Genomic DNA, 26,199 nt, shown 5'->3' with positions numbered 1-26,199 from the left:
AATGATGCCTGGATTGGGTGGGGTATGAGGGAGAGGTTGCAGCCTTGGATTGTTTTCTCTGGAATGCAAAGGGGCAAAGTTTAAAGGAGACATGCAGAGCACATTTTTTATATAAACAGTGGTGAGTGTCTGGAGCGCACTGTCGGGGGTGATGGTGGAAGCAGATACTTTAGTGATGGTTAAAAGACATTTGGAAAGGTCCATGGATGTGCAGGGAATGGAGGGATAGGGAATATGTACAGGTAGACAAGAGATGGTCTTGGCATCACGTTCAGCACGGACATTGCGTTCCTGTGCCGTCCTCTGTGTTCAATACGGACCAGTTAGGGTCCACTATCTTGGTAACAAACACAAATTATAGTGTTTTATAACTTTTATTAAGATAATTCAGAGATACGTGTAATAATTGTTTAATGTATTTCTGAAACATAGCAAGGAATTAAACACATGGCAATAAGCCGTAAATATACGAAGTTTGGGTATAGTGTTCAAAAGTCACCATTTGGGCACTTGTTTAGCAGTATGCAGAATTTTTCCATCACAAATGCATGTCATTAATAGTTTAAAAAATCTGCAAACTACATGGTCACAAAATAACAATACTGCTTTTCTCACTGTATGTGCCTCAACTAGGGATGTTACAAGTGGTTGTCCATCACTTGCATAGTTTGAAAATACACGGTCACTTGCAGAAACAAGCTGAAACGACTCACGGACTGCAAAAAACCAACTTAGTTAAATGTTTAACTTGTACATTGATACAATTCGGAAAGTTACAATTTAAACTGAAGAAAGTATCTTCCACTTATGGTGCAAGATAGACACCAATGATCTACTTTTCTGCTCATTTGGAAATGCTATGTAAGCTGACCTACAGGATTCAATTCAAAATCTTCAGATTGAGTCTTCATGCATGAGACATGGTGGAAAAGCAGAGTTTTAAGGTGTATGGGTAAGGGCCATCTGCAAAATAAAACAGTTTTAATCAGATTTTTTCCATCACATGCTTCAAGATTAAATTTTATTTGTTACATTACAAAAGTGCAAAATTCTACGAATTTTCTTGCCAGTAATGCATCGTATCTGAATGTGGATCAACAAACAGCCTTGTAACGCAGTACTCAACAGACCATTGTGGAGACAAGGAATGCAAATGTTTACAAAAAATATAGAAAGTGCTGGAGGGTCTAGCAATATCTCTGGAGAACATGGGTAGGTGACGTTTTGGGACTAGGTGGGCTGAAGGGCCCTTTTTCCAGTTGTATCTTTCAATCAACTATAAATTTAATCCTTCACCATCCAAGCTGTAACCCAAGACACTTACTGGTGTTCTTCATCTGGTAATGATTCAGTACTGTCAGTGCTTCCACCGCATCATTTTTCGATTCCCACTCCAACAGGCCAGATAAACTCCTGTCAGCTGGAAGCAGAGATTATTGACATCTTACAAACGAGTTCTACATTTACAGAGCATGCGATATGGAGACACAAGCGCCATCACGTGACAACACCACATGACAAGGAGCAAAAGTTTGCATGGGCGGCTGAGCACTGTCCCAAATTTAAAAAAAAGATGCTCAGCCAGTTCTTTCCTTTAACTTAAAACCCCAGGAAGATCCTGCATCAATTTCTACTTCAGGAAGTTTTTGGCTTAATTAACATTGATTTCAAGATGTAGACACAAGGAACTATAGATGCAGGTTTTTAAAAAAAGACACAAAGTGCTGGAGTAAATCAGTGGGTTCGGCAGCATCTGTGAAAGGAATGGACAGGTGACGTCTTGGGTCAGGACCATTCTGCAGTCTGAAGAAGGGGTCCGAACAAAGATGTCACCTGTTCATGTTCTCCAGAGATGCTGCCTGACCCACAGAGTTATTCCAGCAATGTCTTTTATTGATTTCCAGATCTTGCACACGAGCCTTTCGACCTCAACCAACCTGTGATACACTTGGGCTCTTCCATCTTCAGTTGATACCCTGACGCACTAGAGCTCCCTCTTGGATTACTCTTCAAGTAGACTCGTGTTCAGCAGCCCCTTACCAATCTCAGACTACTGCTCCCCTCTTTGTAAATTACCTTACCGCAGTGAACACACGAAACAAACAACTCACATTGATGCCTATGTGCCACTGACACTAAAATAACAATGCTCAAAGCAGATTGCATTTAACTAATTCTATGGCTCTAGGAAGGCAAGGCAAGTTTATTTATATAGCACATTTCATACAGCATGGCAATTCAAAGTGCTTTACACAGAGCATACAATATACAGAACAAGGAGAAAAGGTAGGAAAATACAAATAAGAGTAATAAGATAAATAAATAATAGTTGTAAGTAAGATTAATAGAGTAATGGGGGATCATGACGGAAGCCTCCTCGTGGCGATCCCCCGGAAAAGACAACACGATGCACTCTGTGACGCGTCGGGCGACCGATTCTGCCAACATGTTGGACGACGACAGAAGCCAACAGCGAGCTAACGTCGTCTGACACACGAGCGAACGATAGTAATAAAATTAGATAAAAAGTAATAAGATATAAAAAGTAATAATAGACCAAAAGTAAGATATATAGAGTAGCAAAAATCAAAGTGCTAGTCATAGACACTGCAGGAAGGACTTTACACCAAGAGATGGAAACAGTTTCGCTCAATAATTTACAACTGAAGACATCTTCAATCTCCTCTTGCATGTCCTCATTACTTACATTTTCCAGTAAACGTCTTGAAAGTTTTAAAAGGCCTCAGATCACACTCTTCACAAACCTGGGAAAAGACCAAAGGTAAAATATACTCCTGCACAAGGAAGGTGCAAACCAAAGCCACAGTTCAATTCCTAATGTAAGGAATTTAAGACAATGCTCAATTTATCACCCTTCCCCTCCCCTCAAATTGTTAAAACCAAGGTAGGAAACGAGTCAGAATAGGATTCAGAAAGATTGGCACTGTCTAGCCATTCCTTCATTCCAATTTGCATCCCAACAACCTCAACTGGCAGCACCACAGTCGAGAAACAAGGCTTGGATTTTGGATGCGGCAATACAGCAGCTGTTCATGCTGGGGGTGGTCAAGCCTCCATTGACTAATCAAGATTCAAGATTTAATTCAACAAATCTGATCATTTATTGATTAACTGATGCAATCCCTGCTTAGAACATAGAACAGTACAGCACGGAACAGGCCCTTTGTTCCACAATGTCTGTGCCAAACATGAAGCCAAGACCAATTCTTATCTATCCGCACATGATCCATATTCCTCCATTTCCTGTATATCCATGTACCTTTCCAAAAGTCTAAAACTCGACCATCATATGAACCTCCACCACCACCCTGGCAGCACATTCCAGGCACCCACCAATCTCTATGTAGAAAAACATCCCGCATTTATGCTTTAAACTTTTTCCCTCTCACCTTAAAGCTATGCCCTCTAGGCCTTGACTTTACATCCTGGAAAAAAGGTTCTGACTGTCTACCCGATCTATGCCTCTCAGAATTTTATATATTTATCAGGTTTACCCACAACCTCTAGTGTTCCAGAAAAAACAATCCAAGTCTGTCTAACCTTCCTCTGTAGCTAATAACCTTTAATACAGGCATCATTCAGCAAACTTCTTCTGCACCCTCTCCAAATACTCCTGATGCAGCAAAGTCTGAAAAAACTGTTATGGCTTTCAGACTCGTACTCAATGCCCTGACCAATGAAGGCAAGCATTCCATTTGCCTTGTTTATCACTATCTACTTGTGTTGCCACTTTCAGGGAGTTATGGATTTGAACCCCAAGATCCCTCTATACATTATTGCTGTTAAGGGTCATGCCACTAATTGCAGTTCCCCCCCCCCCCCCCTTACATTTGACTGCCCAAAGTGCAGCAAGGTTTAACAGCGTGTAATTGGAGATTTGTGCCCATATTTGAAGAATAGTTTGATTAACTGGTTGGGCAACAGCGTAACAGGCAATCACAGTACTACATCTAACCAATAGGTACAGATATCCATCACCATTCCTGAGGATTCCTTCCCTCCCAACAGGTTCCCTCAGATCATAGCTTATACTGCGTGGAAACAGACATTGCCTCAACTTGTCCATTCCCATCAAGATGCCCATTTACCCATCCTATTTGCCCGCTTTTGGCCTATACCCTCCAAACCCTTCCGATCCACGTATACGTCTTAAATATTACAATTGTACCTGCTTTCTACCTCCTCCAGCAGCTTGTTCCATATACCACCACCCCCTGGAAAAACGTGCCTCCTGTAAATTTCTCCCCTCTTACCCTAAATATCTTCCATCTTGCTTTATACTTCCATACCCTGGGGAAAAAGACTGGCCATGTACCATGTCCAAACACCTCAATTTTGGAAACATCCATATAAGGCTTATAAAATTCAGGCTTCTTTGCTCCAGCGAAAATAGCCCCAGCCTCTCCTGACAACTCACGCCCTGCTGCCCAAGCAATGTTCTTGTGAATTTGTTCTGCACCCTCTGTAGCTTAATCACATCCTTCCCAACTGCAAGTGCAGAAGCCACACCAATCCCATCACAATGCCCAAAACTGCTCGTAACGACAGATCAATGTGTTTGTCTGGTGTTCCCAAATGGGTTATCCGCTCCTTCACTATTAAACACAGAGCAATTTGGGATCTATAAGGTAGATTCAAGAGTATGGAAACAAGCCCTTAGGCACAACTCATAAGATCTTAGCTAGTCTTAGCTAGTCTCAACTGCCTGCATCCTCCAAACTCCCTCCCTATCCACATACCTGTACAAATACTGTAGTACCTGCCCTCACTAACTCCTCCGACAGCTCCTTCCATAAAACCACCACCCCAAATGGAAAAGCTGCACCTTCAGGCCCTTATTAAATATTTCCCTTCTCACCTCAGACCCATGGCCTCCAGTTTTCAATCCTCCTATCCTGGGAGGAAGACAACACAAGATTGCATCCAGTCTTCAATAATAACACAGCAAAAGATTGGAGTGGCAACCTTCTTACCATTCCATTTGTTACCAGACATCTTACCTCTTGGAAGTAGTCCTCTGTAACACACGGAGGAGCATTGAAGAAATGCAACACATTGGAAGGGGGCTGGATCCTGTTTTTAGCCGCCTGGCCTGGATTGGTGAAGCGATTATTCCTTGAATTTGTAAACTCCTTGTAACTATCAGTACCATCGACCAACTCATACGACTGACTTGGAACGATCGATGCCTGCTTGGACACGCTGAAGAAAGAGTACTTCATGTTATAATGGTCCACCTCACCAGGACTGAAACCCAATGACTCTAAAGAGCTTTAGAAAAGCCTACCACAAATTAATTCTCTTCTCAAACATTTCTACGCCATTTAAATGAGTAATCGCTCGATCCACAGAGAATTCATCCCCCATCTCCACCATGGCAGCATCCGGCATGCTCTTCATGAACTTTACCTAAGGATGCAAATCATTTCAGAGTGACCACATTGGAAAGGATATTTTCCAAGAAAAATAGACTCATCCAGCATGTAAACAGTCCTTCGGCTCAACTTACCCATGCAGACCAAGATGCCCCATCTACATTAGTCCCAAGTTTGACCTATATCCCTCTAAACGTTAGAGGGATCTTAAACTGGGGGTCGTGACCCCCATGGAGGTCCTTTGGGGTTTTTCCGGGAGACGTGAAGAGGTCATAAATGAAATTATCCCATCCCATTGACTGAGTTTTGGCAGACATCTTTTCATAAATCGGGCTGTTTTTTTAAAAATCTTTCCCCTCTTACTTTAAACCCATGTCCCAGGATGGCGGGACTGACACATGATGAAAGAATGGGTCGACTGGGCTTGTATTCACTGGAATTTAGAAGGATGAGAGGGGATCTTATAGAAACATAAATTTTTGAAGGATTTGACAGGCTAGATGCAGGAAAATGTTTCCAATGTTGGGGGAATCCAGAACAAGGGGTCACAGTTTAAGAATAAGGGGTAGACCATTTAGGACTGAAATGAGGAGAAACTTATTCCCCCAGGGAGTTGTGAATCTGTGGAATTCTCTGCCCCAGAACGCAGTGGAGGCCAATTCACGGGATATTTTCAAGAGAGAGTTAGATTTAGCTCTTAGGGCTAAAGGAATCAAGGGATATGGGGAAAAAGCAGGAACGTGGTACTGATTTTAGATGATCAGCCATGATCATATTGAATGGCAATGCTGGTTCAAAGGGCCGAAGGGCCTATTCCTGCGCCATGTCGTCTGATTCTTGATTCACCCTATCTATTTGCCTCAAAAATCTATGCATAAACAATCTATGGTGTTGATTTGTTCACTGCAAGACCAAGGATTCTCATTCTTTTGGGTTCAAATGTAAACCAGGGTTCTTAGTTACCGCAAATGAATCACTTTGAAAATTCAATTATTGTTTTCACATTCTACAACAAAAAGGCAAATTCAAAACAGGTTTCCACTCAGGCCAGTGCCAGAAACTGGTATCAACAAACTGTAAAAGCAAAGGCCAGGTCTTACCTTTTCAATATTGCCATATAGACAGAGAAGGTTGAAGACTTTTTCACAATTCATTTTGTGTGGATTAAGCCCATAAATCATTATCACTTTGCCTTGGGGAACAAACTCGTAATCAGGAGCAGAGTACAGCTGCACAGGCCTGCTGTTGGAAGCACGGGAATCCATTCTGTGCGACAAGGCCAAAGGGTTTGGCTGAAAGCCTGTGTAAAGATTGGCATGCTGCTTTATAGGCAGTACATACATTAACCACTTCTATATCTGAAAAAAAATCTCTGCAGAAACAACTTAAACTGTGGGTTTGATTTGTTCACCATTCCAAGATGGCTGCACCGCCATGCAGCTGCGGCTCGCCGGCAGTCTGTTTGTCTTTTAATTTTTTTTGTCTATGTGTTAGTGTTAGATGTGTGTAGTAGTTTATTTTTAGCTGTGTATATGTGGGGGGGGGGGGGGAAACCTTTATTTTAAAAAAAATCTCTTCCTCGAGGCGCGGCTCGGCTGCGGGGCCTTCCATCGCCCGGCTCAGCCATGGGGCCTTCAAGCGCCCGGCGCGGCTCAGCCGTGGGGCCTTCCAGCGCCCGGCGCGGCTCGGCCGCGGGACCTTCCATCTCCTTGCGGGGGCTGCGCGAGTTGGGAGCCTCAGTCGCCTCGGCAGAAGTCGAACTATCTGTCCGTGGGAGAAGCATGGGGGAAGAGAGAAGAATTTTTTTTGCCTTCCATCACAGTGAAGGGGTGTCTGGAGGAGTCACTGTGATGAATGTTTGTTAAAATTGTGTGTCGTGTGTCTTTTACTCTGTACTGTTGTGGCTGCGTGGCAAATTTTCATTCAATTCATTTTGAATGACAATAAAGGTAATTCAGACTAATCAAAAAAACAATGTCACATTAGCACAGATGACAGGAAGGAGTTAATGAGATACAAGTCACACCCCCAAGCAAACAAGCAGGATGGTAATCTAGATACAAAGGAACTCGCACTGTTTAATTCACACAATGTACTAGTCAAAACTAAACCAGGGTACAGTGAGCACAGTTGTAGGGTTATTGCAGTGCAGCACGTTGAGATTTTACAGGCTTCAAGAAAAGTTGTAGTATTGGATTGGTCTGAACCTCCAGCATGAACACAATTGCCGTTGCATTTTTCTTTCACCACTTATAGAACACTACAGCACAAGAACAGCCCCTTCGGCCCATAATGTTTGTGCCAAACATGATACCAAGACCAAAAAATTGCTGAGAATTGTTGTCGTAGCCCAGACTATTGCACAAACCAACCTCTCTTGACTCCATTTATTCCTCAAGCTGCCTCGGCAAGGCCACCAGCATAATCAAGGACGAGTCGCATCCCGGCCACTCCCTTTTCTCCCATCAGGCAAAAGTGTGAATCGCACACCCTCAGATTCGGGGACAGTTTCTTCCCAGCTGGTAACAGGCAACTGAACTATCCTATCAACAATAAGAGAGAAGCCCTCTATCTACCTCTTTGGATACCCGTTGATTATCTTTGATTGGATTTTATCTTGCACTGAATGCATTTCCTTTATCATGTATCTGTACACTGGATGGCTTGATTGTAATGATATATTGTCTTTCCATTGACTTGTTAGCACGCAAAAGCTTTTCACTGTACCTTGGTACACAATAATAAACTAAACTCTTATCTGCTCTATACTATAGAACCATGGTCAAAAGCAGAAGTACAGGCTATCGGCCGTAGCACTTGGAGTTTCAGGATGGAGAGAGGATTGCTAGAAAAACAGCTTTGAATAGAATTTCCAAAAAAAGCAGCAGACTTAATAGGGTCCAAGTGAACCTGCACAGCAAGAACAGCTGGTGAGCAAAAGTCACATGGGACCAGCTGCAATAAAGAGAAGTTTTTTTAGATTTAGAGATACAGCGCAGAAACAGGCCCTTCGGCCCACGCCGCCCAGCACATTAACACTATCCTACACCCACTAGGGACAATTTTTACATTTGCCCAACCAATTAACCTACAAACCTGTACGTCTTTGGAGTGTGGGAGGAAACCGAAGATCTCGGAGAAAACCCACGCAGGTCACGGGGAGAACGTACAAACTCCATACCGTACAGCACCCGTAGTCAAGATCGAACCCGAGTCTCCGGTGCTGCATTCGCTGTAAGGCAACAATTCTACCGCTGCGCCACCGTGCCACCCTACTCAAAGGAAGTCTCAAAGGAATGTGATGCATTGTGATACAACTGAAGACTCAGTATTTTGGGATGAATTAAGGGGCACTATTTGTTCAATGAGAAAAGTTAATATTTCAGGTCAATGACTTGAGTTTTGTCACTTCCCGCATCTGCAGTATTTTAGTTTTGTAATGAGGACACTGCTCTTCAGCTGATCACACACAGGCCGCCACATGGTGGGAAGCAGCAACGTATTAGATAAATTAAATGATGCAGGTGACAGGCTGAAAATGAGGCACCCAAAGACTTGTGGTTTTGTAGGTTAATTGGCCTCTAAACTGCCCCTAGAGTGTAGGGACTGGATGAGTAAGTGGGATAACATAGAACTAGTGTGAACGGGTGATCGATGGATGGCATGGACTCGGTGGGCTGGAGGGTCTGTTTTATCTTTCAATCTTTTTTTTAAAATTAACTGTTTGGAAAGGAGGAAAAGGTGCAAAAACCTCAAGAAATTGGATAAGCACTTCAAGGAGAAAGAATGAAAATTATTACACCAACATAAACTTTTCCTAGACACAAAAGGACAGTTTTTTTCCCCTCACACATACACACACAGGGGTGAAGTGCCTGGAACACGCTGCCAGGTTTATTAGAGGCAGACAATAACTGCATTTAAGAGATGTTTGAATCTGCAGGGAATGGAGGGATATGGATTAGATGCGGCAGATATCATGGGCCGAAGGGCCTGTTCCTGTGCTGTACTGTTCCATATTCAATTAACCTGATTGTGATGGATTTGAAGCATTTCGATTTGGGCAACCAATGGTGTTCTTGTGCACAATGTGATTCACAAGTTCTGCAAATAAAATTAAAATCTCCATCTATAAAATCACCATCTTAGACCTATCCTGCAAAAATAATTCCCTTCAAATGGCAAATGCAAATTTAGAAATCCCCACACTTTCTATTTCAGACTTTGCAGAAATAATTTACGGTTCCAGCAATATGGCATCTGCAGCTCAAGAATTTCCGTTTCAGTATGGTGACACAGTGGCGTAGTGATAGAGTTGCTGGCGTCCGTCACTAGTGACTTGGGATTTGATCCTGACTATGGGTGGAGTTTGAATGTTCTCGTGACCATGTGGGATTCCTCTGTGCTCCAGTTTCCTAGCACATTCCAAAGACGTGTGGATTTGTAGGCTAATTGGCTTCTGTAAATTGTCCCAGTGTGTAAGAAAGAACTAGTGTATGGCCGATTACTGGTCAGTGTGGACTTGGTGGGTCGAAGGGCCCGTTTCCATGCTCTCTCTCTAAAACTAATAAACCATGGATTAAGTTAAAGGTGACAGAATAGGAGCAGGGAAACAGAAATGTGGAAGTCATCTACTAAAAATCCCATAAGAATTATTGATTACCCCCATATGTCGAGGGATGATCTCCCAGGAGGGCCGGTTGTCCTTGTCGCCTCCGTTCATCTGCAAATAAGGAAAAGTTTAATGTAGACGCATGGAACTGCAGATATCAGTTTATAAAAAAAGACAAAGTGCTAGAGTAACTCAGTGGGCCAGGCAACATCTTTGGAGAACTCTGATAGGTACTCTCCATATTCTCCAGAGATGCTGCCTGATCTGCTGAGTTACTCCAGCATTGTCTTTTTAAGAGAAGTTAAATGCATTGCAAATCTTTGCTCAATTATGCAAGAGCTTAAAACACATTTAAGAGACATTTTGTATCACATTGTACAGAAAGTCAAAGTACTTTTGCATGTTTTCAATGTAACAAGTGAAAAAATACAATTTTAAAAAACAGTACCTGTTATTTTTTTGTACAAGCTTCAAACAGCAAGATACAGCAGTTTCAAAGAGGCCTTCTTAATAACTTGCAGGAGGATTCAGCAAAAGCGAGATACTTCGCCCCTGCATTACAGTTTTACAATCAGTGAATATATGGTTTAAAAAGATCAATATACATCATGTTATTAAAATGTTCACACAAGTCAAATCAGGAGAACACCATTGGTTGCCCAAATCGAAATGCTTCAAATCCATCACAATCAGTATCTTGTGTAGGAAGGAACTGTAGATGCCGGTTTACACTGAAGACAGGCAGAAAGTGCTGGACCAACTCAGCGGGTCAGGCAGCAACTCGGGAGAAACGGTAGATGACATTTGGGGCCATAACCCTTCTTCAGACCCACTGAGTTGCTCCAGCACTTTGTCTACAATCAGTATGTCAACCTGAAATCTATAACCTTAGGTCACATTAGGAGTGACTTCTACCCAATCCATGCTTTGAAGCCAAAGCATTTTGATTTTAAAAAGACATACTTTGGTCAACCAATGCTGAACTTTTTGTCTCAAATCCAGAAAGGGTTTAACATAATGCAGAAAGTGGAGCAAAATCAGTGGCCAAAACAGTGATACTTATAAGACCCAAAATATCCTGCCTTTCCAAAAGACCAGGCAGCAATTCTTTCTTGCAAATACCAAATGAATTGTGTTTGGCTTAACTGGTCACCCCACTGTATTTTACAGCTGGAACAAAGTTAGGCTGATAATAACTTGTGAAAAGAATCCAAACAAGTTTGGTTATAACACTGATGGGGAAGTATGACACAATAGGCCCAAATGAATCATATCAAGATTGGTGCAAGGCATCTAAAGGAAGAAACCCCAGCCTCAGTGCAAGGGGGTCGTGTTGCACATTCAAGGCACCTAAGCTAGACTGATGTGAAAGCAAAAATCAGAACTACATCTTCACCCTGTGGCAGTGGGGAAAATAATCAGAGCAGGGAACTTAAGTCGCTTCAACTGTGACTTTATATTTAGCATATACTTTGGTTTCTTATCCATAACTGTGCTTCTCGTTAGATAATCAAACACGATCTTAGCTGCGCAAAAATACATAGTTCACAAATTGGCCGACAGCTGGTAGAGCACAAGAGACATGATACAAGATAAAATTCATCCCCGAGCCTCCACATCCCAGTTTCAAGCATTAAATACAATGCAAGATGGGATGATGAGGCACTTGAGCAAGACATGAAGTGCTGGAGGAACTCAGTGGATCATGCCGCATCTGTGGAGGGAAAATGGGCAGACTACGTTTTGGGTCCTTCAGACACAGGAAATTGCAGATGCCGGAATCTTGAGCAAAACAAAGTGCTGGAGGAACATGCGTAATTTTACTTACCTCTATCCCATAATTTGCCAGAAATGTCACAATTCTGTAGATTAGGGGATAGAGGAAAGTATTTCATTGGAATGGATTTCCAAAACACAGGCCTTACAGCCTCAACCCAGTCACTAAATATCCCGATTGCATCTCAACGCAAGCAGTCAGATCAATTTCATGACAGCAAACCTTCACCAGGAAGTCCCATTAGCACCCACCCACTCCAGTCAAAGCTCTCAATTCTCCCTCAAATTACATACAAGGGTGTTCTTGCAAAATTTAGAATCAGGGTTGTAATTAGAATTCCTTTTAAGCAAATAATTCCAAGAATTAAGACTTGCTCTGTAGTGACTTGTATCTAATAGTCCCTAGATATTTCAACATGCTTCACTGCTGTAGACATTGCCATGTTGGAGGAAGCCCAGCAAACAAGATCCTACAAAATGTATTTCAATAACGGGGGGGGGGGGGGGGGGGGGGGGGGGGGAAGAGAGAACTCACGTTTTGGGTCAGACATGGAAGGAAAGGTCCTTTGTAGATTTTACAAATGGTACACAATCTGCCATAGAAGCTACAGGTGAAGAATCTATTCTAATGGATCGGCAACTTCAGTGCATTATCCACCCAGCACCTCAAATAAAAAAGCTTGCATTACAGGTTTAATTTTGAGATACAGCATGGAAACAAGTCCTTTGGCCCATCGCATCCACGCTGACCAGGAATTATTCCGTACACTAGCATTATCCTACACACTCGGGACACTTTACATTCTTTACCGATGCCAATTAACCTACAAACTGTTCGTTCCTTGGAGTGTGGAAGGAAACCGGACCACCTAGAGAAAACCCACATGGTCACAGGGAAAACGTACAAACTCCGTACAGATAGCACCCGTAGTCAGGATCAAACCCGGGTCTCTGGTGCTGTAAGGCAGCAACTAAACCACTGCGCTACCTTGCTTAGACGTTGCAGTGGGATTTGAAACCATGGACTTCCGATTCATGCAAGGAAATTAACAAATGAGCCACAAAGGAACTTAAGTTCCAAAGCAACAGAAAAATGGACAAGAACTTACATTACTGATAGTTTCGGTCTTAGAAGCATGTAGTGTATATCATTAAATGCATGGAAATATGGCCATTTTTACAGTACCACTGATTTTTATCCAATTGAATAATCTCACTTGGCAGTAATTACATGTTTTTACAATTAGCTTTAAAAATAAACAATTTTCAGACAGTGCTCAATCCTCCATCCAGCAGCAAGCGATTCCTGGATTTGTCAAAAAGCTCAAGTTACTCCAGCTTCAAATTCAATCAAGTACAGAAGTCTCCAGTTTTTTTAAAAGTCATAATTGGATTTTTCCTCTTCGTTTGAAATTTACAAGGGCTGCTTTTTCTTTAATAATTTAATTTCACAGCATTTAACGTATTCACACAGAAATTCATCTCAGGTTTTACGAAGGCACCTTGCAAACATATCCTCTGTGCACCGATGAATGTGGTGAGAAAAAATAAATGAGTGTCCTTCCTGATCAAATTTCCTGAAGATGTGTTTGCGTGCAGTCTAGGTGAGCTGAGTTATTACAAGTCTGTTGTTTCTGAAGGCAGGGTTGCTGTCATTTGTAAATGCGAAGTGCTGCCACTCGTTGACAAGGGTGCATGAAGTGCTGAGTTTGCCTGGCGTGCCCCTCTTCTGTGGTGCTCACTCTTGCTGATGTACCTGTGAAAAATGTCTTGCGTTCCAGTAAGGAGGGGGCAAAAAAAAGATCAATATCCTTTCGGCAGTGACGATATTTATCTGCAGAAGGTGAATGTAGCTCTGAAGATTTAATGTCTCTGCCACTGAGGTCTTGTTTCGTTTTTCCCCTTTGAGTGCAATGTTCTTAAGTACTGCGTGCGACTTTGAAAGCTGCAATTTTCTGTGCCGTAGCCTTGTTTGCATGTACAGTTCATGTAGGTGAGGCTGTAGCTACAGTGCTATAAGTGATGCGAGTGAACTTCAAAACATCCATTGGAGTCAGCACAGCTGGCTCCACGTTTATCCGAAATACATTACAGGCAGATGTTAGACTGCCAGCATTTACTGTAGAAATATACATATCATTTGGTTACAACAATGATTAAAGCCTGTGCTTCAATGACGAACCATTAATTTAATTATAACCATAAAACATCATCCCTATGTGTATACCATCATCCCCAACCTATGTATTAGCCAAGCTACATGTCATTTGTGGACTGCTCAGTGAACACATTTCCGATTTCACCAACTGGACGGGGTTAAGAAAACAATAAAACAGGAATAAGTCAAAGTAAAAGCAGAACTGGAAATGAGGATTTAATATCAGTTACGACTATAACTGTTAAGTTTCTATCTCATTAATAAAAATTGAAGTTCCTTAATTTTACAGTTAACAGTCGGATAGCTCAGCTTAAACTACAAACCCTCAGATTAAACCACAAGCCCTCATAGGTTGCAGCTAAAATTGTTTCCTCCGCCCCAAAATCTGCCACTCAAGTATTTGGCTCCATAAATGTCTTACTCGAGTGAGAAGAGCCATCTTTTACATCACTATCCATGACTCAAACATTGGAATCAAATCTTTCACAATATTAAAATGTCCAAAACATATTTGAGGTATTTTAATATGTGTCTCTGCTGCCATGCCAGAAATGTACAATACCTTGTGCCAGTGTTTTGAGAAGTGGTAGTCTGCACTGTTAACTACAGTCTCAAATAGAAAGCCACCAATCGGGAACCAGGAATGGAAAGTAAATCAGAACATGTGCTCATATTCTTATGGAGGGAATCAAATTTCCAGTTTCTCCCATACAAGGACAGAAATTAATTACTGTACCAATGTAAAATAAACGTAAATCCACAACAATTACCAGTTGGAGGCATATAACCAATCCAATTTGCGTGCACCAAGTGAACGAGCATGATTCACAGTGCAGATTATTCACAGATCAAATTTAATTATATTCAGTGGCAAAGGTGAGCTTCAATAAGTTTTTTTGTTGCTTCATTTCAATCAATTATTCCAGTTCAGTAGTTTGGTCATGGCAAAGCTAGAGAGGCAGTTGCTGGAGATCTAACATGGTATACAAGGGAATTCTTCATTGTAACAAGTTCTAAAAACCTACACAAAGTGATTGGGGTGTACAATACCTCGTGCAGTCAAATCAGGATTAGTGTAGTCCCAGGACTCGCTATCGTTCTTGAAAACATTCAGTCGAGTAGGCTGGCAGGGGGAAAAAACTCCTTGTTTTAATGTGAGAAACAGTGGATGGAATCGTCATTTAGAACGAGCACACTACTTCAAGTTACCTTTGCATACTCAATTTTTAATGTGCAGCAACCAGAGTAAATGTCGGCTCCATTGAGAGAAGCTTTTGCCTTCTGAGCACTTTGCACCGAATCAAATGTGCTGATGTTAAGGAATAGCTTTTTTTTTTAAATTGTGCAACATTTACAAGTAAGTTTCTAACCTGCTGGTAACAGTACACATCCCCTTTCCCACCTAAACCTTCAATTTAAAACAAAAATCTACTCAAGAATAAGCAATGGCCTCATTATGAAAGGCAACTGCCACAGAGGATTGAGAATGTTTGCAAGTGCTTATCCTAAAGGCTGTGAATAGTCAATGAACACATAACATTTGGACACGAGGCAGGAAAAGTGCAAAATTGCTCCCAGTATGCTGGATAGAACTAGGGTGGCCGTAGGTTGGCGTGGACTTGGTGGGCCAAAAGGCCTGTTTCCCTGTTGTATCTATAAACTAAACTAAAGCTGAAGTTGGTGCAACAGCAGGCACTAGTTGGTTAATGATACATTCAGCAGACTGAAGAATCCAGAAGCAATTCCCAACCAAAATAAAAAAACATATCCACTTCCCATTACTCCAAAGATGAACTGAACATCTGTCCAAGCTTTTCAACAATGCATTTGTTTTGGTCAGAAAAGGATATTCAACCAGAGCTTGTATCCCATTCTTCTTGAATATTACAATGCGAAGGACTGGGCCACACGCATTGCAGACAGTGTACAGAACATCCTGAAAAAGACAGTACAGATATAATGGTATCAAAAGCAAATTCCAACAGGTTTAAAGATTTTTCTTTAGACTTAAATTATTGTACACTTGTATATAAAAATAACAGAACAAGTACATCCAGGTGGAGCCGTCAGCGATGGCAGCCTCGCCTACAGTCTGTCTGTGTATTTTTTGTCATTTTTAGTGTGTTTTAAAAAAGTATGTGTTAATGTTCTTTGATTTGATTTATGTGGGGGGTCAGGGGAAACTTTTTTTTTTCAGTCTCTTACCTTGCCAGAGGTGCGATTTTTTTCCAGATCGTATCTCCGGTCGCTCTGCGGCCTTGGTCAAGACTGACTTTGAGCCCCACTGCGGGGCTGTGGACTTACCGTCGGAGCCTGCGATCCCTTGCCTGGGATCAACGCTCCAACCGTGGCTTGCGGATTTCAACATCGAGGAGCTCGCAGTCTCGGGTAGAGACTGATGTCGGGAAGCTCCAAGCCGCAGTTGGTTCGACCAGCCCCAACTCGGGAGTCCAATCGCCCAGCGCAGGGAGCCGAGATCCCCGAGGCTGCAGCTTGATCGCCCCGATGCGGAGGGCTCGACTGCCGGTTGCAGGAGTCAAGATCACCCCGACAACGGAAGGCTCGAGTATCCCAACCGTGGGAGAACAAAGAAGGGAAGATTGAACTTTTTTTTGCCTTCCATCACAGTGAGGAATGTGGGGGAATCGCTGAGGTGGATGTTCATGTTAAATTTGTATTTGGGTGTCTTGTTGCTCTTTATTGGTATGACTGTATGGCAATCTGAATTTCACTGTACCTTAATTGGTACATGTGACAATAAACTCACCTTGAAACCTTGAGTTCATTCACTGGGTGGCGCCAGCAATGGCTGCGTAGCCAACAGTCTGTCTATCCCTTCCTTCTTTGTGTATTAATAGTATATGTTAAATGTATGTTTTTAGTGTTCTTTAGCTTGTTTTATGTGCGGGGTGTGGGGGAAACTTTTTCTAATCTCTTACCTCGACGGAGATGCGATTTTTTTCCGTATCGTATCTCCGTCCGCATTGCGGCCTAACATCGAGGTGTTGGCGGCCTTTGCTGAAGACCGACTTTTGAGAGCTCCACCGCGGGTGCCTCCGGGACTTTAACATCGCGGAGCCCGCAATCCCTTTGCCAGGGATCCACCAAAGTGCTTGCGGACTTAACATCATGGAACCCACGGTCTCTGGTCAGACCGACTTCGGGAACTGCAAGCCGCAGGAGCTTCGAACGCCCCGACACGGGAGCTTTGACCGCGGGAGAATAAAGAGGAAGATGGGACTTTTTTGCCTTCCATCACAGTGAGGAACCCGCTGTGGTGGACGTTTATGTTAACTTTTATGTAGTTGTGTGTCTCGTTGCTTTTTTTTCGTATGGCTGCATGGTCATTTGCATATCACAATACCTTAATTGGTACATGTGACAATAAAAGACCTTTGAAACCTTTAATCAAGAGCACAGGACATGCTCAACTTGCATCGAACTGCAAAGGAATAAGAGCAATTCTGTGACATTAACACTGACACATTGAAGAAAAAGCAGACCTACTGTCGTAATGGGATACAAAGGATTCTGAATGGACAAGAAGAGAACATTGTTGATGTGCTTCGGATCTTCAGGTCCACCGGGGCGAGTGATGCGCTGACTGGTGGAGAAGTTGAAGAAAGCGGGATGTCCTGCAATAGTGACTATGCGCCGTTTAGAATAAGCAACGCACTTCTGGGCACTCTGCAAATCCTGGAACTCCACCAGAGCTTGCCGCTTGTTTGGCAGCATCATCACATAGCTGCAACAGAAAGTGCTACTGTTAACCAGCCTTACATTTCCTGTTTTAACGACAATAACTGCTACAGCTCAAAGTGTACAAAAGGTAGATGATTAAACATCCAAAATTCACATCCCAGAAATGTGGCACAAACCACAGCATCCGTGCCCCGAACAAAGCTTCAAAACATTCCAGCAGAATATTATGGTTAATAAAATCCAGCAATTATCAAAATAAATTAAGGAATATAAAAGGCATGATTAAAGTTACGTGGGGGCGAGAATGTCTGTAGCAGCCAGCTGAACATTCCGACAAGGTACTACTATTGCTTCGGACAATAACCAGATGGGGCAAAAATAGTTTGATCTTGAGCATGGTACTTAAAGACTTTTTTTATAAATAAATTCCAAACAATGTTAAAGACATTAAGAAACAAATGCATTATTGATGGCTCAGGTTTGAGATGGATGAACTTTGACAATCCAAGTAATTTTTTTTGGCTCTCAAACCACCTACTAACTACTGAATATATATTAACTAGTAAAATGATAGAAATTTAAATCACTTATACAATTTGTAATGAAGGCAATTCTTTTAATTTTGGCAATTAAAAGGGTCCTTAACAACGTGAAAGAATGCACCTGGTTGGGCATAGCTTCGGAGTTTGCGAATGGTACAGATTTGAATTGAACTGGGACTGAAGCTGCAGTTTTAAAAATCGGCCATGATATTACAATTGTAAAACACTTGAATATTAGAACAAAAATCATTCAAGTTGGTGAAATAACCCAACCTTGATCATTATCGAGCTTCGTCTCAATCTACATCTCTCCAAACAAGCACCACTTCCCACCCAACACCAAGGGGATAAGGACAAAGGGCAGACGGCAGCAGCATGAAACCCTAAAGAATCATCCTAGAAGGTTAAAGTGTTTTCACCCAACTATAACATGTGTTTTTGAAAAAGGATGCACCACCTTCAGGAAAACAAAATTACTGAATACGTAATACTCATCAACATTGACAAATAAAAAAAATTGACAGCATTGAAGATTCAGGTTTCAGTGAACAATTTACAATACAAGGAAGAGGAAAATCTTTGATTTTCTTTAATAATTAAATATCTCAATAATCTTGATTTGAAATTATGCCGTAACTAGTGAATCTGCATTCCAGATCAGGCAATAGTCACATAGGAGAACACTTTAAATTCCAACTCAAGGGAAATGCAAAACAATAATCCAAATTAATCAAGAGAGCATTTTGCATTGATGGTTTCCTAGCACGAGTTAAAAGTAGAAATTTATAACAGAGGCCATTTGGCTCGGGTCCACAGCAGTCAAAAGCTGAGCTTGTTTAATCTGGTTCCCTATGCCCCACAATTTCACCGTGCACAGCACTACCAACCACTAAACTCCAATTTGCTTTCTGCCACTAATCCAAATGTTAAATATAGCTCAAAATGTAATAAAAAGGAACTGCAGATGCTGATTTATACCCAAGAAAGCTGGAGTAAATCAGTAGATCAGGCAGCACTGGAGTAAATCAGTAGATCAGGCAGCATCTCTGGAGGAAAAGGATGGGTGACGTTTTGGTTCGGGACCTTTCTTCAGACTGAACAAGGGTCCCAACTAGAAACGTCACCTTTCCATTTTGTTCATCTTAGTTAAATATAGTTCATCGGTTTCCTATGGTTCGTGTCTGTTTATGCTTTCCCAAATATATGCCATGCCAAAACCCCCAATTAAATTCATAGACTACAAATGAATCTTGTTACCTCTTAAATCAAGTTTGTCAGAGCAACCTGGTCTTAAATTTATGCTGGTTTTCCTCAATCAACAGATGTTGTCAAATGCCGATTTATGTTGGCCCTCAGAATTATTACTAATTTGTTCCGTTAGACTGACTGGCCAGTGGATCCCTGGTCTCCCAATTAAAATCTCATATTATCATAATAGCAGAGTTCCAATCAGCCAGCAGCCCATGAAAGCTAGAGGGTGAGGCAAAATAGCCTGCTCTATTTTCCTCCTTGTTTTCTCAGCCTGATGATTCTTAAACTATGCTTCTTAAACTATTTCAGTGTCATTCACCCTTGAGTCTTTATCACAAAATTTCATTCACTCTCAACTAAATTTTCTTATATTTTTTGGTAATTTTCGTCTTGTTCTCCCTTGTGTATAATTTTATATATATATATTAAGTCATTCACCCTTCATTCACCCCAAAATAAGTTCATCCACCCTTGGGTGAACCATTCACCAGTTTAAGAAGCACTGTGCTGCTTGTTACATCCTTAGTTCATCGTTTGTTAGACTTCACATTCTTCCTTCATTTCCAACCAAGTAATTCAATGAAAGCATTTACCTCACAAGTCCAAATCGATCAACGCCTTTCACCAGATCGGCTTCAATGACGGAATCACAAAGAGCACGGACATGAACAACGGGTGATGGGGCAGTCTTGTACTGGCTTCTTGGCCGATCCCGGTCTCGATCCCGATCTCTATCATGGTCCTAACATTTTAAAATTGAATGGTGATTTTTGTTGAGGCAATTCTAAATCCCACTTTGTAAATAAACTATCTATTCCTGCTTTTTGGGATACTGTGTTTGAAACTAAACATTTGAAAATTAACACTAAGTACTGATGAAACTCAAGCTAATAGAAACTCAAAATGAAACAAGAACAAAACTTGCTAGGGACAGTAAGTTTGCGATACTAGGTCTCATCAAAATTTAAAGTGTTGAAGAGGATAGATGCAGGGAGGATGTGCCTCCCCCTTACTTAGCATCTCTTTAAATACAAAACATTCTAACATCACACAAGCCAAGATTTACATACAGATGAATCTTACACCTCCTGTTAAATTATTCCACCAGTTATTTAAAAACAACTGATACCACAGACAGTTAAAAACAGGAGAAAGAACTCAACTGGCTTTCAGAAAAGTAAATCGCAAAATAAAACAGTTCTGCATTTCATCATGGCACCATCTCACATGTCCCAAGAAACATCAAGGAAACAGTTTCAAAGCAAAGGCCCATACAAGATTCAGCTAAAAATAACTTATCCCGGGATTCAAAAAAAAGGAGAGACGGACAAAAAGCACAAATTGCCGAACATGCAGGCTCTGAAGAACAGTTCAACCGTGTACCTGACCAATGCACTAATGTAGAATGAACAACTTACAGTTGAAGGAACTAATAAGTTTCAATAAAATGATGAATGGGTTAAACAGGATTTGCAAAGTTGTAGGATGGAATATCAGTGAGGGGTTGAACAGCTCAGCAATTTCACTGAACTGCTGCAAAACCAGAAAATTAACCTACAACAGAAAGCTTGGAACATTTGGGCACTGAAACACCCATTACCGAACTGCTATTCCACATTTTAAAATTCAAAGGTTTATTTCACCCCCTTCAGCAAACCTGCACAAAAGCAAAAGAAATTCAAGAGAACTTGACAAATTAATTTTTCAGCTAGTTTGCAAAATAGCTGACCACAATTTTTGGCGCCTAAATTTCAAATCTTAAATTAAAGGTGACGGTATCTTATCAGGCTGAAGCAGAACAATGCCAACAAGACCCCTCCACCAAACGTCCCCTCTCTTTCAATTACAACTCTCTGGGTCGCTCTTTTGCCCCAACCAATCACTTCCCACCTTACAGCACCTTCCTGTTTAGCTGCAGGAGATGTAATATCTTGCCTTCACACCTCTTCTCTTCCCACCGTCCAAAATGTCCAAGTCTTTTCAAATGAGCAGAGATTCGCCTGCATTGTGTTCACTATGTGGTCGCCTTTACATCAAAGAATGCAGATTTGGCAACGGCTTTGTAGAGCACCTGCACTCTGCACAGAAACGAGGCTGGTATTCTGACTGCATGCTGACTTAATTGATTGTTCCACTCTGACCTCAGTTGCCTCCTGCACCACATGGCCCAATGCAACATGGGGCAACTAATATTCCTTTTAGGCACATTGCAGACTTTTGAGCTTGATGTTTAATTCTCCAACTTAAACCCGCTCACTTTCTTCTACTTCAGAAATGGTCATTTATTTGCTGAACTCATACATCTGTGATACTGGCTCAAACCTCTCTCTCCCCATTAGTGCAACCTAACTGCTGGGCACATCAGGCAACAATCTGCATTATAATTCATAGGAGCAGATTTAGGCCCTTCAGCTCATCAAGGCTGATCCAACTTTCCCTCTCAACCCCATTCTCCAGCCTTCTCCCCGTAACCTGTGACACTGTTACTAATCAAAAACCTGTCAACTTCCTCTAAAAATACCCAAAGACAGCCTCCACAGCCATCTGTGACAATGGATTTCACATGTTCACCACACTCTGACTAAATAAATTCTTCCTTGCCTTCTTTCTAAAAGGAAGTCCTTTTTTTCTGAGGCTGTGCCCTCTCATGCTCATTAACTGAAGGACCTCTACAACAACCCTGGCCTATCCACTCCTACCCTTCTCTGCAACTTGTTACCCTTCTTTCCAAAAAGGAGATCAATTTTCAATTCTCTTGCAATTTGCATCTAACAAATTTAATTTAACATCTAAATTGAATGCCGGGTGGTTTATTCAAACAAAAAGGCCCTGCCTTGCACAGTTCACAAAATCAAATCAGATGGCACCCAAGTTCTGGCTTTGCAGTTTACTTGCAACTCTCACCTATCACAAGCATATTCGTTGCAAAGATACCATCTTAGAGTAGTAATCTTGATTATAATCAATGTCTTTTTGCTGACTGGATAGCACGTAACAAAAAGGTTTGCGATGCACCTCAGTACATGTGCCAATAAACTAAACTAAATATTGACAATTTCCCCCAAAACAGAAATTTGCACATTTGAAATGAAAAGTCTAATAGATTAAACATTACCTACAGGACAATTTTAAAACATCTGCCTCAAGCTCCTTCAGTACACCCTCTCTTGTCACAAAACAGCCTGCTTTATTCATAATTTGAGTAGGCCCTAGTTGTAGGATAACATCCAAACTGTTAACTGCCACAATTCACATTCTAAAGAAAATCTTTATTGCATGACAAATTTAAAAAGCCAATTTGCATTTAAACCAACTGGATATATTAGATTCTAGCATGCTGTGTTCGCTTTATACAACAGCTTGCAATGTGTACCTGGCAATAAATGACAACCTTATGTCTTGTGGCCGCAATAGCTAGTCAGTTTCCTGCGATTACAACACGCTGGCAGGCGGCCCAGCACTTTATGTCATCCCCCCTCCCCCACGGCAGCGCTAAGGCGCCCGCGTTTTACCCACTTCAGCAGCTGAGCAGTTGGCATGATGCTTGCGGGAAAATGAGCATCGAGCTGATACATAGCAACAGAGAAAAATAGGCGCAGGAGTCGGCCATTCGAGCCAGCACCGCCATTCAATATGATCATGGCTGATCATCTCAGTTCCTCCTTTTTCCCCAAATCCCATGATTTCTTTAACCCAAAGAGCTAAATCTAACTCTCCTTGAAAACGTCCAGTGAATTGGCCTCCACTGCCTTCTGCGGCATGATGAGAGGGGAAACGGGGGTAGAAGAGAGCGTGGAACTGGGAGATACGCGGGGAAAGAAATGGAGTAAAAGACGCCCGGGATCAGGTTAGACATGTATGCTTCAAGTGAGGGGAGCGAGGGGGAAGAGGATGCAGATTGTGGACTTGGGTCCTTGTGTGTTGGATGCCGCAGTGCAGGGGAGGGGGTGCGGAACGCGTATCCAAGCCCCCTTCCCTCCGTGCCTCTCCACACCACACGGAGATCCCAACACACAGTCCCCCTCCCTCCCAACTAACCAGCCCCTCATCCCAACTCCCTCCCAAATGACCGCCTCCCTCCTCAATTTACCAGCCTCTCACCCACTAACATACTCCCCTTTCCCCAAGCCCCATCTAAACCGATTACTCCCCCATCGACTCCTCTAACAGACACCCACCATCAACCCCCTCTACTGACCCCCCTTTCCCCTTAAACGACCCCTCCTACAGCCACCTCCTCCTAAACCAATTACCCCACCATCCAACCCCTCGTCCCCTCAAAAAGCATCCACACTAACCAAACCCCCTTCCCCTCTAACCGACTGCACATTATCCAACACCTCACCCTCCCCGTCCCCTCCAGTAACCGTCCACTTCTCCCTAAACGATCCCCTCCAACGACCTCCTTTCCCTAAACCCTCTCTAATCGACCCTCCACTAACCTATCCCCCTTTTAAATCCTACAAATGATCCCCATCAACCCCCTCTAACTGATCCGTCCCCCAACCACTCCTCCCTCTTTAACCAAACCCCCTTCACCAACCGACACCCCTCAACCGTCGCCCTCCCCCCCCCTCACCGACTCCCGTTGCCCTCACCCCGGCGTCTGAGCCGCCGACGTTGCGCCCTTCGTCGTCGCTGTCGAAGTCCGAGTCGCTGTCGTCGACCTTCAACCGCTTGGTCGGGTGGTGCGAGGAGTCGTAGTAGTCGTCCAGGCATTCGGCCGAGTCGTAGTAGTCGGGCGCGGACATGGCGGACATGGCGGGCAGGGGGCCGGGGTCTGGCTGGAGGTGCCGGGGGGGAGACGGTGACGGGCCAAGCTCTCAGCCCGCCGACCAAGACTCTTGTATAACCAGGCGCAAAACCCTCTCCCTCGCCTTCAAAGCCGAGCTCTCCGCCCTCCTGTTCGAGCTGACCCGCGCGAGGGACAATCGCTCAGAGCCGCCACCTCAGCCAGCCGGCCCCTATTGTCCGCCACCTGCACACGACGGTCGCTGGGCGCCGGCCCCGCCCCTAGGCCCTGCCCTGATTGGCTGTAAGTACCCGCCCCTTCCCCACATCCTCCCCTGACTGATCGGCATACATGTCCATCTCCCTCCGCCCAAACCCAATTGGCTGACGTACCTGTCCATCTCCCTAGTCCCGCCCTTTTATTAGCCGTATGCACCCGTCCCCTCCTTGTGCCCTGCCCTGATTGGTCGGTAACCCCATTCATCTCCCCACGCCTTGGCCATTGCTGGTCTGCACTCGCTCCCTAGCCCCACCGGGGGTGCGACTGGAGCCGGGACACGGGTTGCGGCGGCGGGTCTGCAGCCTGGCTGGGACTGGAGCCAGGACACCGGGTGACGGAGGGTCAGTTGACTGTGTCAGTCAAAGAGTATTGAGCCCCGCCCCATAACGTTGCCCCTGGCGACGCCTCCCGTCGAATGTTGGAGTTAAAAGCTGCACACGCTGCAGTTCAGAAACAAAATGCAGAGTGTGCAGGAAGAGACGGCAGTTGCTGGTTTACAACGCAGATTGACACAAAACGCTGGAGTAACTCAGCGGGACAGGCAGCATCTCTCGTTTTCACACATTACCCTTCCATTATCGCTGTCTCACTATCTTGTATCTCTGGAGAGAAGGAATGGGTGACATTTCGGGTCGAGACCCTTCTTCAGACTGAGAATCAAGGGAGTCCCTGGTGGACTCTTTGGACGTGATGAGCACAATTATACAAGAGAGGGAGACAGCGATATGGAAGGGATTAAGGTCAAGGAAAATGTACAACAGATCATTGTTAGCTGAGGAGAAGATGACAACGAGGCGTACAATCAGTAAAATGTAATCAGGACGACAGAAAAACTAGTCGGAGAACTAGGATGTGAGAGGGATGGAGAGGGGAACAGCTAGGGTTACTTGAATTTAGAGAAGTCAATTTCATGCTGCTGGGTTGCAAGCAGCCCAAGCGAAATATGAGGTGCTGTTCCGCCAATTTACGTTGGGCCCAGGCCAAAAAGGTCAGTATGGGATTGGGTCTTAAAGTTTTTAGCAACCGGGAAATCTGCGTGGACTGAGCGGAGCGAAACTTTCGCCTAACCTGTGCTTGTTCTCACCAATATATAGTTCACAAATTGAACCGTGGAAACAGTACATGAGATTGGAGGAGATGCAAGTTGACCTCTGCCTCAATAGACAATAGGTGCAGGAGTAGGCCATTCAATGTGATCATGGCTGATTATCCACAATCAGTACCCCGTTCCTGTCTTCTCCCCATATCCCTTGACTCCGCTATCATTAAGATCTCTATCTAACTCTCTCTTGAAAGCATCCAGGAAATTGGCCTCCACTGCCTTCTGAGGCAGAGAGTTCCACAGTTTCACAACTTTCTGAGTGAAAAAGTTTTTCCTCATCTCTGTTCTAAATGGCCTACCGCTTATTCTTAAACTATGGCCCCTGGTTCGGGACTCTCCCAACATCGGGAGCATATTTCCTGCCTCTAGCGTGTCCAATCCCTTAATAATCCTATATGTTTCATTAAGATCCCTTCTCATCCTTCTAAATTCCAGAGTATACAAGCCCAGTCGCTCCAGTGTTTCAACATAGGACAGTCCAGCTATTCCGGGAATTAACCGTGAACCTACGCTGCACTCCCTCAATAGTAAGAATGTCCTTCCTCAAATTTGGAGACCAGAACTGCACACAATACTCCAGGTGCGGTCTCACTATGGCCCTGTACAACTGCAGAAGGACCTCTTTGCTCCTATACCTGATGAGTTACTA

The 26,199-nt window shown here is 43.2% G+C and overlaps 2 protein-coding genes across 4 annotated transcripts in view; one reads left to right on the top strand and one right to left on the bottom strand.

The window, feature by feature from the left end:
• Positions 1-369: 369 nt before the first annotated feature.
• Positions 370-24,441, bottom strand: LOC144596664 (heterogeneous nuclear ribonucleoprotein L-like). Of its 3 annotated transcripts, none has more exons than XM_078405283.1 (13): positions 24,036-24,441; positions 20,031-20,179; positions 17,450-17,687; positions 15,793-15,878; positions 15,152-15,248; positions 14,993-15,065; positions 10,060-10,119; positions 6,497-6,696; positions 5,309-5,430; positions 5,022-5,223; positions 2,708-2,765; positions 1,325-1,420; positions 370-963 (listed from the first exon to the last, which is right to left on the bottom strand). In XM_078405283.1, the coding sequence occupies exons 1-13, from the start codon at positions 24,195-24,197 to the stop codon at positions 908-910; spliced, it is 1,599 nt and encodes a 532-aa protein (XP_078261409.1). In that variant the 5' UTR covers positions 24,198-24,441; the 3' UTR covers positions 370-907. The 3 variants fall into 3 exon arrangements, with proteins under 3 accessions (XP_078261409.1, XP_078261412.1, XP_078261410.1); XM_078405286.1 differs by having other exon boundaries at positions 24,017-24,155; XM_078405284.1 differs by lacking the exon at positions 24,036-24,441 and adding an exon at positions 20,996-21,196.
• Positions 23,125-26,199, top strand: part of galm (galactose mutarotase) — a 31,904-nt gene continuing 28,829 nt past the window's right edge. The window contains exon 1 of the mRNA XM_078405288.1: positions 23,125-23,284. Within this exon, the coding sequence (XP_078261414.1) occupies positions 23,197-23,284 (88 nt within the window). The 5' untranslated portion in view covers positions 23,125-23,196. The remainder of the gene's footprint in view (positions 23,285-26,199) is intronic.

This window comes from Rhinoraja longicauda, chromosome 9, assembly GCF_053455715.1.
Source record: "Rhinoraja longicauda isolate Sanriku21f chromosome 9, sRhiLon1.1, whole genome shotgun sequence".
NCBI lineage: Eukaryota > Metazoa > Chordata > Chondrichthyes > Rajiformes > Arhynchobatidae > Rhinoraja > Rhinoraja longicauda.
Note: the sequence above shows the minus strand (reverse complement) of the source record. Positions and strands in the feature narration are given on the sequence as shown.

What these genes read in the sequence shown, in the direction of transcription:
- LOC144596664 (XM_078405283.1), bottom strand. Translation starts at nt 24,197, where the DNA reads ATGTCCGCCATGTCCGCGCCCGACTACTACGACTCGGCCGAATGCCTG. An exon ending in TCCTGATTTGACTGCACGAG is followed by an intron (nt 10,120 to 14,992) that starts GTATTGTACACC and finishes CCTTATTTGCAG; the next exon opens with ATGAACGGAGGCGACAAGGA. An exon ending in TATATGGCAATATTGAAAAG is followed by an intron (nt 5,431 to 6,496) that starts GTAAGACCTGGC and finishes TTGCATCCTTAG; the next exon opens with GTAAAGTTCATGAAGAGCAT.